Source organism: Botryllus schlosseri, chromosome 1 (assembly GCF_051294905.1).
Source record: "Botryllus schlosseri isolate E-star chromosome 1, Bs_hap1, whole genome shotgun sequence".
NCBI lineage: Eukaryota > Metazoa > Chordata > Ascidiacea > Stolidobranchia > Styelidae > Botryllus > Botryllus schlosseri.
The window spans coordinates 35,667,639-35,682,487 of record NC_137236.1 but is presented as its reverse complement, the minus strand read 5'-3'; the positions used below and the strand labels follow the sequence as shown (position 1 = coordinate 35,682,487).

General features: G+C 40.6%; 1 protein-coding gene across 1 annotated transcript; it reads right to left on the bottom strand.

Annotated features, from left to right (window-relative positions):
• Positions 1–1,811: 1,811 nt before the first annotated feature.
• LOC145439249 (uncharacterized) lies at positions 1,812–14,516 on the bottom strand. The gene is made up of 7 exons (XM_080316751.1): positions 14,239–14,516; positions 12,737–12,800; positions 11,853–11,893; positions 11,116–11,212; positions 10,253–10,341; positions 5,028–5,197; positions 1,812–2,074 (listed from the first exon to the last, which is right to left on the bottom strand). The coding sequence occupies exons 2-7, from the start codon at positions 12,792–12,794 to the stop codon at positions 1,855–1,857; spliced, it is 675 nt and encodes a 224-aa protein (XP_080172877.1). The 5' UTR covers positions 12,795–12,800; positions 14,239–14,516; the 3' UTR covers positions 1,812–1,854.
• Between the last annotated feature and the right edge of the window lie 333 nt (positions 14,517–14,849).

Here is a 14,849-nt window from a genome sequence, read left to right as displayed (position 1 = left end):
CCCTAAAATGAAAATGTAAAATACGTCGAATTTACAGGAATGAATCTCAAGTGAATCTCGCACGTGGACGTAAAATAGGGTGTGAAAGCTACCAAGGTCTTACGTTTATATATATCGTCTGCTGTCGGCGCCACAAAACATTGAATTCGCAGGAATGAGACGGAATAGTCCTGGTATCGTTAGAAGCCGGTAAGATGATTCAGTTTAGTGGAGCCAGCCTTCGCCGAGCCTTGACACAAGATATGTCATATGTCGGTCAACATACTACTTCGCTCGAGCTCGAGCGCCCAGAATGACTGCCGGTTGTAAAACCTTGGCCCGAAATGATCGACGCGCGCTAGCCAAAACCTTCGATATTAATATGTCCAGGCGACGCATACTGCTTCTCATATGCTATATATACATGTATCAATAACATCGACGCAACTCATTCGTCAACTTTAAGATATAACAGCGCTTCGAGGGCTACGACCTGAATGCGCACTGATATTTCATGACGTAAATGCTAGATGTTTTGGTGTGTAGTAATATAAGTCTTGCTTTCATCGTTACTTAATCCGGCTGAGCCACACAGGACGACTCAAAATGTCATCAATACTGGAGTGGCCCGCGCAATAGTTCGAAAAATCTCATGCGGACCTTTGGCCAAAACGGTTGGTCACCCCTACTATAGATTGAGGAGAGCTATAGTGAACGAGATAGAAAGCTTATTTTTTTTAATTTACGCTGGTTGGTCGTACGTGACAGATGCTTATGGTTATGAAACCAGTACCCAAGGACGAATTTATCACGATTTTTCACCCGCTGCCCTTATGTAGCGAATTATATGAAGTTGAAACCAATGAATTTGGATCGTACATGTTAAGATTAGTGGACACACAGGCACTTCACAGCGTCCAATTTCTACTAAGGATCATTTGTGGGCGTGAACCTAACGTTAAGATGATTCCAAACAAAACGTGTGGGAGAACAGAAAATAGTATTGAGGTTGTGTCTACGAACCATTGCTAAATTGTAGTTGATTATTTTACGATATTGCTCTCTAGCGGCCTCGGTCTTACAACTTTGGGAAGCTGCTCTTTACTCATATTGGGTTGGCGTCTGAGCGGCCCGCTGCTAGAATAGCGTAGTGGTATGATTCACAGCTGCAACACCAATAGGCTGCGAGTTCGAGTCTGACCAAGGCCGACTTCTGAATCCCATCCCAAGTTTTCGATGTTTATCTAGGCTCTTCCTCGTCGTCTGATCGGCGTAAAAAGCCTCGAAGTGGCCCGTGATATAGGTAAGCGTGTACGGAATCATAATGTAGAGTAGCCCATAGGCCTGGTGTGACTGGCCATTGTAGACGGAAAACACCATTATTGACACAAGCAGATCATAAACCTGAGTGGCCCCTGATGTATAGTATGTAGGCCTATTCACTACAACGACGTGGCCATTGATGTAGCTGGCGACATCTATCGTTCTTACTACCGAAAGAAAGGAACATGTTTTTGAAGTTTCACACCGTTACAAATCATTATAATGCAACCACAGGAGAAGACACGGGTTTACAGGGGAAAGCATACCAAACCCGATAATCCTGTATCACTTTAGCTGGTGAATAATCGAAGAGAATAATCGGAACGGGGATGGGGAAACTAGAGCAGCTGGTCTGGTCACGACCATCTTCCCGAAATGCCGTGGTTTTAGTCTCGGCTGTGCAGGATTTGCAGTGGGCTCACCCCCCCCCCCTACGTGCGCGTGTGTTCTTAGTTATCAGTCGTTAACTAAATATCGGTTTTACGTTTCGAAAATTGACGAAATACACGTCCTCTGTGCGATTTATTCAACTTGTACAGCATTAAAACACGATTAGCTCCTGCAGATGCTGCAGAGCTGTGGAAACGATCTCTCCTTGCACGGGTACAAAAACAATCCCGCTGGGCCGTACACAGCACAGACTCCAGGTACCGGGGAAAACGGAATCGCTGGATCCACGCCGTCTGTCCATTCCAGGGAATTGTTGTTGTCCTCATCTCCGAGTCCAATCCAAAAGGTGTTTTCTTCGGCTTTGGTGCGCGCTTTTATGTCGCTGTGAATATATAGCTTTTAAAGTATTGAAATACGGCATGTTAGCACATGGGGCAAACCGTGTGCAGGTCAGGTTCACTTTGGGATACGATAATTTGCTTTCATATTAATTGCAGTCGGTGAAGATGAGTCGAATATCAATTCAAATGGGTATACATTCCATGGGTTTGTTAGGTTGTGCTTGCATGTACCGACTGTCTAAGCCAGTGGTTCTCAACCGGGGGTCCGCGGACCCCTAGGGGTCCGCGAAGCCATTTCAGGGGGTCCGCGAGACATCAAAATTTGCAATGTGATTGAAAACTTGATATGTACTTTTTTAATGTGGGAAAACATGAGGCAGTTTCGCTCCACAACTACTAAAACCTCATGACTCACATCATCGGAATAATCGTCTGACATGTAATATCCTACTGTGCAAATTCATTTTGATTGCCAAAATGCCAATAACCTACTGATACAAACACATTGCCGTTTAGAAACGTTTTTTGGGGGTTTGTAGAAAAAATAAAAACATGGAGATAGTAAGGTCAATCAGGGTGACTTCGAAATGTTGGCGAAACCTTTTCGCGTTGAAGTTGTCAGTCTCATCAAATTAGTGACCACTTACCAGTCGTTTCAAATAAAAATTCCGAAAGTATTTTCGCTATTTTGTCCCAATGAAGGAAGGGATTGAAACGTCGTCACGAAATTCATTTCATCCTGTGTAAATAACCACTATTCCGGAATAACTTCCGGATGAAACGCTAGATAAAAATGAATGTGATAAGTTCATTAAAAATGCGTTTCTTCATTTTGGTGCCATAAATGTTGCGAGCACACCAAAAGTGCCGTTGGAAGCGTTACGCGTTGATATTACTATCGAATGTCAACAGTAGCTTTCGATCAAGACCAGATTCAGTAAATTCTGCGCTCTGAAAGATAACTTTTGGATTGACGGAAATCCTAAAGTCGCTTACGCAATACAATTCTGGATCCAGCCACAGCGAAGCGGAATGACGCCGCAAAATAGGTCGTTGCCATTCTATGTTTACATTCGATAATATTACATTACCCTCCATCTGTATGTGTGGAAATGTAGTTTCGGCACTCATTCATATCAAATCTAATATGCGGATTTTCAAGACACGACCACGAACTTCAGGACAAACAGCTGCAAAATTAGCTTTGACATAATAAAAGTCTCTCAAATTTCTACATAAATAGTATACGGTGTTATTTTCAAGAAAGGTCATTTTTTGCTGTTCAACACAAGCCTATATACAGTCCATATTTGCACAAGACAGATGACGGTTGCACCATAATTGAGCCAAATTTGAACTAAAACTGGAGGGGGTCCGCGAGGGTCCGTGACGGTCCAAAGGGGTCCGCGAAGACAAAAAGGTTGAGAACCACTGGTCTAAGCTATGTACTTGATAATAGATGAGATTGGTGATTCAATACAATTGAATGTGGGGCCAATTTACTTTTGGAAGTTCTGAAATCCCTTCAGCACTTATACCTCTCGGAACGACTGTATACTAATTAGCCTTCGGGAACCGAGAATCTTAAATGTTTTAGCGTCAAGCAAAGGTGGTCACAGCAGTCAGATTTGGTAATCAAGTAGAACTAGACGTAACCCCGAATATTCTACTGAATTACCAGTTGAAGTAGCGATATCGAAGACATGTGAAAAACCATTTCAACTGACAATAGAAAACAAGGGTATGAGACAGGGTTGTAACCATACAAGTCACAAGGATCCCAGTCCCAAGTCAATCTCGCTGTTATAGTTTTGACTCGAGTCAAGTCGAGTCATTTTCATTTCACCACCGAGTCAAGTTCGAGTCCAAGTCCGCCAGCAGATGCTCGAGTCCGAGTTATTGTCTTACGACTAGGGTTGCATTTAAAACAAAAATCAATTTAAAACAAACATTTTTAAAACAAGTACCATTGTTTAAAACATGTTTTTTTATTCTTTTTTTTTATTTTTAAAAACATGACTTCAGTAATATTCAATTGTAACGTCATAGTGGATTGGTATTGGCACTTGAAAATATAGGGTTAATATAGCTCCTTTGATAAAATATCTTCGTACTATAGCTGTTGAACCGACTATTTCGAGTGTTCCAACCGTCCCATATCGTATACATCGACTATATCAGGGGGGGGGGTAATCATTCGTAGGCTTATACAACATGTCTTTTGTAAAGTATTTACACAATTATAGCATAACTTGAAAAAAGGGACTTTTTTTCAAATGACTTTTCTTTTAAACATTCTTTAAAACAGGTTTTAAACAAGGTTTTTTAAACAAACATTTGTTTTAAATTCAACCTTAGGTATGACTCCAGTCCGAGTTCAAGTAATTGTGTTGACTGTCCAGTTTCAAGATAAAGTCTTGTTAAACTCACTTTTCAAAACTCTGCTCGTTTATATCCTATGCTTCAAATCCATAGTATACTAATTTTCCTCACTTCTAACAGTTTTTGGTCGCATATCAAGTACCAGTACTAATACACGAAATACCAGTAGTTTAGTACCTTTACTATTCTTCGAAATTACAATGAAATGTCACTCTTGGCCGTCCGAGAAGTACTCACGTGAACAAATTCAAAAAGTAGAAGTAAATCCAAGATGGCTACTTTCGTCTTTAAAATGGGTAATGAGTGACACGGTAAACAGGTGCGATGTTCGAAAATATATTCAATAACAGTGATACAAGGGCTATTTCACATAGTTTCCCTGACAATTTCACCAATAAAAAGTACTACAAACATATTTTACTTTACACGATCCAACGTGTGAAAAGCAAGTCGGTTTTAAAGCATAACCGCTTGAGTAAATAGTACGAGTACATAAATCCGACTTGAGTAATCTAAACAAAGTCAAATTAATCCATTACCGACCACCTCTGTAAGCCACATGTCTGCTCGATCGTCCACCATTGACTTTGTACAAGACACCGAAAATCTTACGCGAGAATATTTCCGTCTCCTTCGCGAACTCCTCGCGCTGCCAGATCTGCGCCGCGCCTCTCCTTTTTGCATTTCTGACGCGCAGCTGCATAGTTCAACGGCTCCGGGAAGTACTTGTAGGAACATCCGTTCAGAGAATCGTACCAGTCACTGAACGGCCGTACCCTAGACTATAATGTAATAGTACCGTATCAGGAACTGATTATACAACGAAGTGCAACGTGTACAAGGTATTAGGAAAAGATGTGGACAGTAACGAAGTAGCCTACTACCCCGGAATACTCAAGTACATTTGTCTACTTGCACCACTTTCTCTATAGTTTAGGGTTACCATATACTGGAAGCGGGAAAGGAACACATTTCTACCAGGTTATGAAAGCTAGATGACTGAATTTGTAAACAGCTGATTGAGTAATATTTACTGGAAAGCTTGTTGTGTTGACTACAAAAGGTCACCATCTTGACTTTACCGCCGATTTACCCACTTGCGTTAATTTGGTGGTGTTGACTAAACAAATAAAGTCATCACGTTCGTTCGACTCACGAATGATCCGCTCGAACGTCCGTATCCCCTATTTCACTTCGTTTATGCCGATTTTCATTTGACTCTCTCCATTATCCTAGCTGCAAAAGCTGTAATGGGGGACGAAATGTCAAAGAGAAGGACATTTAGACGTCCTGGGATGACATTTTCAATTTCGTTAGAAATGGGGACAAATCCTCCTACAGAAGGACATATGGTAACCCTACGATAGTAGATTCGGGTTGGACGACCGCTGACGCATAATATAACTATAGCCACGACCAATGTTCCCTCTAATTTTTCACGAGTCTGCGCAAACACGCCAACTCACTGCGCAGGCCGTTGGACAGCACTGCGCAACCAGGCCCCCATAGGGTGATAAATCAAGCTTCTGCCCAGACCCCCCTTTGGCTAGACGCTTTTTTGCCGATGCTAATCATCTAGATTGGTTTCCGTTTAGTGGGTGTGCGGCCTGATCGCGCGCAGCGCGAGACTTTTTTATAATTCATGATAGAATCGGTATAGTGCTATCAATTTTTATGCTCTATCTGCTCACGTAATCAAATTTACTGGTTGAGCTGACCGAGTCAGGTGCGTTGGAAAAGGTAGGACCCCTAAATAATAATTGAACGTTTTCGGGCGTACCTAGTTTTGTCTTCCGTTTTCACATGCTCCGACGACCATTCCATGTTAAACTGATCGCACTTTAATAATTTGGCTTGGTGAGGGTATGAGCTTCAGAAAATAGGCTGCCCATTGGTTTTGCCTTCATTAGAAGCGATCAGTATAAACAGTGACAAGCAGAAGTAGCGAGTATTCTTTCAACGTTGGCCAGCTGGCCAACAGGTAAGCTGCTAGCCAAACACATGAAGTGACACAAATGGACGCTTGTAACCGCAAGTACTATAGACGCCAAATCGTAATTTTGTGTGACCCTCTGTGACGTCACAATAAATCTGTGAGCATGTGACATATAGATTACTAGTAGACGTACGTACCAGAGGTGGTCAGTAACGAAGTACTTCTACTTTTTGAAGTATTTAGATTTTGCCTACTCGCACTACCAATTAAGTAGTTTTAATTATATACTACCTCTATTTCTACTTGACAGTTTTCAGTTTAATAGGCAAAAATAGGCGTGGAATAGCCTACCTACTTACTTACTTGCGAACCGCCTCTCCTACTTCTACTAGAGTAGAAATTCCGGCGTTACTTCTACTTCTATTCAAGTAGCGACGGTAACTACTTTGACCACCTCTGGTACGTACACGCACGAGGACGCCCTTTAAATCAATACATGCGATCGATATAGGCCTACCGCGTTTAAACACTGATGTGACGTCTTAATACCGGCAATGCACTCATTACTATCAGGACAAAATGATACGAATATTCAAGTCTGACTGAAGCAAGAATAATATTAGCGTATGACCTTATCGAGAGAAGATTCCCGTTCAAACGAATCGAATAAAATCAAAATTTGTGCTGCTGAGAAGCTGATGTAGGCCTAATTCAACGCCCCACAGTGCGCTGTTGAAGCATTTCCCGATCAACGCTTGCAAGGGGATGGATTTTTTCAACAATATTGGTGCTTGTACTTGCATATTCTGCATATTATCCTGTCCCACCATACTTGATCAGATTTGCATGATGTAAGTGATGACTTCGAAAATTCACGGCATGGAATTGTACAGAAAATCTTATGCAATGTTCATGCCACGCGGAAAATATTATTCGTAAGTTTCTCGCAGACTAATTTCGAGCTAACCCATTGTTATTTATAACTTAGACCATGTAACCATCTTATTTCGCCAAACTCAGGATAGATTGGGCTATTGAAATGATATCAGTATCGCTCACGCGTACGAGACCATATACTAGAAGAAAAATTTCTTTCGTGAGGCGCCCGTCATTGCCAATTTTCATTTCTTCGCAGAGCGCAATATTTGCCTTTACGGGCCGCACTTGTACCTCGGTTTCAGACTTCAGCGATAACACTATTTGCCCCTGGCTGTGTCCCCTCTAATTTTTCACGAGTATGCGCGCTTGCCCGGTCCTTTGTAGAACAGTGCGCTTCGAGTAATAAAAAATCATCACTTCAGATTTTTTGTGCGCAGCATAGATTTTCTGTGCGCAGAGATCGTTTCAGCACTGCGCATTTGCGCACGTGCGCAGCTTAGAGAGAACATTGGCCACGACATGGACGTGTGATAACCAGGGCAAGTTTTGGTTGCAGTTAAATCCGTCGCAAGTTGCATTTATTTTTTCACAAAAGTTGCACTAAAAGACCGCATTTTGGTCGGTTGACTAAAAAAAGGTCAACTTCCCAGTTTCACTCCCGAAATACAGTTTTCCATCCACATTCTTCATTGGTTGACTAGAAAAAAAGGTCAACTTTTCGGCTCAGCTCCCGGAATACGTTAGAGCGTTACTTCAGTGCTGATTCATGGTATTTCAGTCGAATTTGGCCGTATATTTCACCAAAATTCTCAAAAAACAGTGACATAATCAAGCGATCTATTTACATATATTGCCAAATATTTCCAGTAAAAGTTGGCTGCACGAAAAATCGAAAAGGTTGCAAAAAGTTACATAAAAAATGGACAAAAGTTGCAGAAATTTACACAATAAGATTCCTTCAAACAGCTTAAAACAGCATTTTACATAACTCCGAGTATTTAGGAAGCTGCCGGAAGCTGTGAAAAAGGTTGCAAAAGTTGCAAAAACTTGCCCTAATGATAACCCTACTCTAATCTGGAGGTTATATGTTGAACTGCTTTCACTTCAATTCATCTGATTTTGTTTTAACTGTATATCGTATTGCAACTTATGAAGGATATTATTTACAGAAATGTTTATTAACGATAAAGTTAGCCTTTACAATGTGTCCTTTTTCAAGAGGAGTTCCCAAATAGTCTTATTTTATTGCTGTGAGTGTGGCGATGTTCTCAGTTTAGTTTCACTTATCAGTTTACCAGGCAAAACTACCTACTTTTGAGACGTCGGGTTTTGTATTCTATAAGTATTTGTATTTAGTTTATGTTTGCATCACAATGTAATCTAATCAATCCTTATACCGTCGTTCCTTTGATGTAATATCTCTTACTCACAGCTCTCGATATATCATATAAAACTATGCATAATACTCATCTAGGTCTGGTAGAAATAACTATTTGACGCTGAGCACCAATAACAAGTAAGAACAACTACAACAACAGCGTATACAAGGTATTGTTCACTTGGAGAGTCAGTAAAGATGTACTTCTACTTTCTTGGAGCACTCAAGTAGGCTACGTTTGGCCTATTTGCACGTGATACTCTAGTTACTAGTGCAGCGGTTCACGAACGTTTTCAGACACGCCACCTTGATGATAGTGACAATTTACGTACCTTCCTTATCGTCATACTATTAAAATATTAAAAAGAGCGACCGGAAAGTTTGCAATCCCAACGCATAGTTTGAGGGAGCGGATGGTTATTATGTTGTTAAACAAACCTCTAAACTATAAACAGAGCAATAATTAAGAGCGTCAGGTGAATCTTCGGAGATAATAGGCAAGGGAATGATTCAATTGAATACTTTTGGGCCGCCATAAAATGCTTTTTTGACAGTGGCATTACACAAAATGTGTCCTAATTGAGTACTCTGAGTGGCTATCCTTCGACGTTTTTAGCCACCTCGAATTAAATCCCTGTTTCGTAGATCCAAAAGTCATATTGTACATGGCATATGACATGAACGTATAGGTATAGGATATAGATATTTTCTCCATAACTTTGTGTCTTTCTACGCACTCTGTACAGATGCTTGACAAACAGTTCGTAAAAGCATCATTTAACACCCACACGAATTCACCATTTACTCCTTATTCAGAGACTTTTTCTGTTCGGTGTAACGTCCACTATCACGCAGCCATGCATTATGATCGTAACATAATTAGGATTATGGCCGTTGTTGAAACTTGGAAGTTTCATTACAAATCACACTCATTCCGAGTTCCAGAAACTTCATTTCTCTCAGGCGGCCTCGCACCTCCCCTCAGATTGAGAACTACTGCTCTAGTGGTTATGTGTTGACTATACCTTCACGTCAACTTGACTGTTTTACTGAACATTATTATTCTACACGTACTTTGGGTATGTTTCCATCACACTTATTATGAGCGTATGTCTAATTCATACATGTTTGTAGTATCATCAGTCAGTCACGAAAATGCAATAAGCCATTTCGAAATTTTACGCCTCCAAACAACTGCTAACAGTATGAGAACCTACGATCAAATATATATTTTGAGTCTATTCACATTGTCTTTTTCAGGTCTTTATTTTCTACTTGACATGTCTTTTAAATTGATACTTCTGCACGTAATTGAGTACCAACGCTAAACCACAAATCTGGTTTTTAAAAGTACTGAATTGAGTGCCTTTGCGACCTTAATTTATACTCCCACTTGAAGTCTTGTGCTATTTAATGCTACTTCTACATGCAAATTACGGCGTCACTTCTACTTCTGTTTGAGTAGAAATGATCGCAGGGTCTCGCAGTCGTAAAGAAACCAATTCGACGTAACGTCCTTGAGTCCAGTTCGAGTTCCAGGTCGCATTAGCAAATGAATCTGAATCTTTCATGGATAAGCATCATCCCATATTATATATAACATCACATCATGGAATTTCTACGAAAAACGATATTAGCTCATACCCGGTAGTGGAAAATCCCTCGTAGTCGTGGATACCGTGCCAGTAACTCTGCCCAGAGTTTTCTGAAGGACACCTTTCCCGATTTTATACCTGTATTTTGAAAATGCCAATTAAATCTCATTGCTTATACGCAAAGTTTCAACGAAGACACTTGACTCTCAAAATTCGCCACGTGTAAAATATCATTTCGAACAAATGCGACGAATCAGAAGCTTAGGATTTTTATATTTCGCGAATTTTCGCCAGATATTACAGAGCCCTCTATTAGAGATGCGGCATGAGGGGGTGGTATGTAACGAAGTACTTTTTTTCGCAGTATTCAATCAGGTTTTGTCTGGTTGCATCACTACTTAATCAAGTAGGCTACTTCTTTTTTAAAGTACTTCCATTTTTGCTTGAGCAGTATTTTACAGAAAGACTGCTGCTTTTTACACTTTTGATTTCGCAAAGTAGAAATTCATTTTTATGAGTTTGCGTCACTTGCGGACTACGTTCATTCAATAATTCATGCATTCTTTCATTTATTAAGTCATTAATTAATTAACTCATTTATTCATTCATTCATTATTTCATTCATTATTTCATTGCATTCCATTAGCATTCCCTGCGTGGCAATGTTTACTATGCTGCTTCAATATATTTCCAACACTCACCACAAAATGCTGAACAGTCTCGTTGTTATTACTAGTTGTCGTAGTTGTTGTTATTGTTATTGTTATTGTTGCTGTTCCTGTCGCGTTGTTTTTGTTCGGTATTCATGATGTTGCGGTGTCAAGTGTCATATAACGCCAGGTCAATGTTCTCTATTATGGTCCCTGAGTAGCCTATGCCATAACTATATTCCAACAAAAACTACACACTCACCTAAAAGTTTGAACTTTCCTCGGATTTTCTCTTGGTAAGCGCTCATCTCTGCAAGTGTGCACGACTTCCCTTGAGAGAGCCATTTGGAAATCGTATCCTATATATGAAACATTTGTTTATATTCGTAGGTTATACAGTTCATACCTTACAGAAGAGTATTTTGATTATACAATAAATCCGACTTGGACATTGGCGATCAACAATGATTCCATGCGTTATTGGCATCAGAGTTGTAACCACTCACAAGACTCCGAGTCACAAGTCAATCTCACTTTTATAGTTTTTGACTCGACTCAAGTCAAGTCATTTACAATTCACCGCCGAGTCAAGTCCGAGTCCAAGTCATGGTATTATGACTCGAGTCCGAGTCCAAGTCATTTTTTTGACTGTACAGTTTCCAGCTAAAGTATTGTTTGAATGGTTTTGATTTATAATATACTGATTTTCCTCAGTTTTAGAAGCTTCTGGTCGCTTCTTCAAGTACCAGTACCGATAAACGAAATTCCAATAGTGTGGTTACTTTACTATTTTTCGAAATTACAATGAAATGTCGGTCTTGGCCGTCTGAGTCTCGAGTCATATGACTTAGTTCGAGTCATGAGAAATGACTCGAGTCCAAATCGAGTCAACGCACTAATTGACTTGAGTCGAGTCGAGTCGAGTCATGACTCGAGTCAATACAACCCTGATTGGCATACAGTAAGTTATATGAGAAAATAGGCCAAACCAAATCTTACTTCCCATCCTTTCTTCAGTTCGTCTGAGCTTTTGGTAGACTCTATAGAAACAGATATGATAACACATTAGAACTCCCGTGAAATGCCCTATTTCCAAGTAATGCCAAGCGGGGCCTACGATAACTTATAACTTAGCGTAGGCCCCGTGCCAAGTTTGTGTGTTCAGTTCAGATGTTCTTCTTCGATCACCTGCGGTTTTCGCAGTTAAACATGGGCCCAGCGCACGTGCAGCTTTCCCGATCCGGATAAACTGTAGCTTATATATAGATCTGGATAACTAGTCAGTGAATTCTCACAGTTTCCGCGAGTTATTGGAATTGCAGATGTAGCTAACCTTTTGGAATGGCTAGTTTAAGCAGCTTTACCGTAGCCTACTTGAACGACGCGTGTGGTAGCCGTATAGGAAGGATATAGCCAAGACATGACCATAAATGTTCGGGGTAATTTTTTCACGCGGTAAAGATCTGAAGAGCTCGTTGGAAATGGGGGCTTAAATCTTTTGAACAGTGCTACAACACCACGGATTTTTTATAGCAACGAACACAGTTGAAATCGAAGTTTCCAAAATATAATATAGGAGGTAACGAATTCTACTTCTTCCTTCACATGACTAGGGGTTGCGCTATATTGCATATATTAAACAACTTGCGCCATTACCAACGATATGAAAATCTTTGAATTCGATTTCGAAACACTGCGTTTTCTACATGATTGAGCAAACGCAATATTACTATAATCTTAATCTTTGAGGAGTTGTAAAATCAAGATCATACAAATCGAATTAAAATACTTGTCTCAATTTTACTTTCACGATACATAGGAATGCGAATAGATAAGATCCTGCGTGTGCGCAATCACAGGGCGCTGTGTCACTCCACACTTACCCGATTGCTGAACGGCGATGAGCAAGGTAATGATTACAGAGAGCCACAAGATCTTCATCCTACACTGTAAATGGAAATCATGTGATTAAACGATATACGACATAGTGTAGAGCTCCAATTTCGTAAACATCCTCATCGACTCCAACATTTTGCTAGAATGGGTGAAAACGAACGCAATAAACTGATTATTATGGATATATATCGCGGGAGTGTGTGAATTTAGGTTTCTGTTCTACCACTCTGTACTAGGGAGGCTCAAATAAACAACGATATTCAGGCCCGGATACAAATTTCATAGGCGGATGGCGATGGAAGATTCATTCTAGTGCCAGACACCGAATTGCAAAGAGGAAACAACTATGACATAAAATGGAAGTACAACCCTAAACAATTGAATATTGAAATTCATATTGAAACGAGCCCGAATGTTTTAGACCAGTTGTTCCCAAATGGTGCGGAATTCCCCACTGGTGGGGAATTCAATGATTTCTGGTAGGAAATAGACCCATTTCTTCAAAATTATATGCAGGGCAGTCTACATATTCACGGAGAAACATGCGCAATTACCGTTACCAGTTACCTGCTCTGGAATGTATGTATCGAAAATTGTATTGCGTGTTGTTCACAAAACCTCATTTTTTAACTCTGGATGGCCAATGATGGCGTCACAAACGCATCCCGCACGACTGGTTTGACGTGAAATTACGCTTTCGCGAAATTTTGACCGTTGCTGGTATCGGTTCACAATGCCTTTTATGTTGCAATTATAGGCGATTGTCTTGCGTACTGGTGTGGTTGGGTGTCTTGTGTAGTCAAATCAGCAAATATCTGCTTTGTAATGAAAAAAGTGTTGGGTAGTGGGGAACAGGGCCGTAATTGCCGCACCCCAAATCCCCCAATTGGGATGGGGGCAAGCTCGAACGGGCCCAAAATTATTTCGATAATTAACATAAATTATAGAGTATTTTTTTTGGACATTTATGCCACTTTTTCAAAATATTTTCGCGCTGATGGCGCAATTCAATATTGTCAAATATCTTAATCATTGGTTACCCTTCCCTCACGAAAATACGTAGATTTTATAGAAATGGAGACTTCGGCGTCGGCCATTACTGCGCGTCGACGCACCAATACATATGAAGTTATAGGCCATGAAACATGCGACTCCGAGAAGTGTGCCAGAACGATCAGTAGCGAGAAGAGCTTCACCGAGAAGGAATGTTCTGACCGAAAACTTGGATATATACAACATACATATATGTTTAATTGTCCATAGGCGGCTAAATGACCGGCGCCGAATGTTCCTGTCCTGGCGATCTGAGCCCCACAGGCCAAATGACATCCCGCAGGGAAAAATTATTTGCCAGTAAAGCAATACCAATTTGAAATCGTGTGTGCCATTTAGTTTTGGTGATTTCCAAATCCTTTGACATAGCAGATATAGGAGGTCACGAAATAGCATATTGTAATCTCTGCAAACCTAAACATAACATAACCCTGACCTGAACGCCTCGCGAATGTAGATCTTCTGCCTTTCATGGGATGTTCGCAAAAAATATTCTTACTCTGCCCTGGCGTAGCGTAGCCGTAAAGATACGGTATCTGGCTTTTGTCGATACGATATATAGTCTTCCGGCAATTACACGCGACCCGAAAGCAATGGGGGCCAATTTCTTGCCTCGACCTGACATTACACAATCTATCCCCAATTTTCGTCAATGTTCGTACCTGCAGGCATTGATTTATACCTATGTGGCAGAACACCGGGAGTTAATTCTGCCGCTTTAGAGTTTGATCATGTAGGCACATAGAGTTCAGATTCACGGTTGCTGAATAATTAATGGCATTATATAAATGTTTTCGTCGCAAAATACGTAATGAGTGCCTGCCGGTGACGAATCGAAAATCGCGTAAATAAGATTAGGTATAAGTGCCGGATTAATTACCGTGAAAACTGGATATTAGGAATGGTGCAAACTGTTATCAAAGGTTGTCTGTGAACAACAGCGTGACGATGAGCATATGACGTTACTGAATGTCACACTGAAGTCTGAAACACACGGTAAATATACGCGATATTTGAAGGGGCAAGCAGTTATCGAAATCCTTGATA

What these genes read in the sequence shown, in the direction of transcription:
- LOC145439249 (XM_080316751.1), bottom strand. Translation starts at nt 12,794, where the DNA reads ATGAAGATCTTGTGGCTCTCTGTAATCATTACCTTGCTCATCGCCGTT. An exon ending in AACTGAAGAAAGGATGGGAA is followed by an intron (nt 11,213 to 11,852) that starts GTAAGATTTGGT and finishes TTTCATATATAG; the next exon opens with GATACGATTTCCAAATGGCT. An exon ending in AGGAAAGTTCAAACTTTTAG is followed by an intron (nt 10,342 to 11,115) that starts GTGAGTGTGTAG and finishes TTCAAAATACAG; the next exon opens with GTATAAAATCGGGAAAGGTG.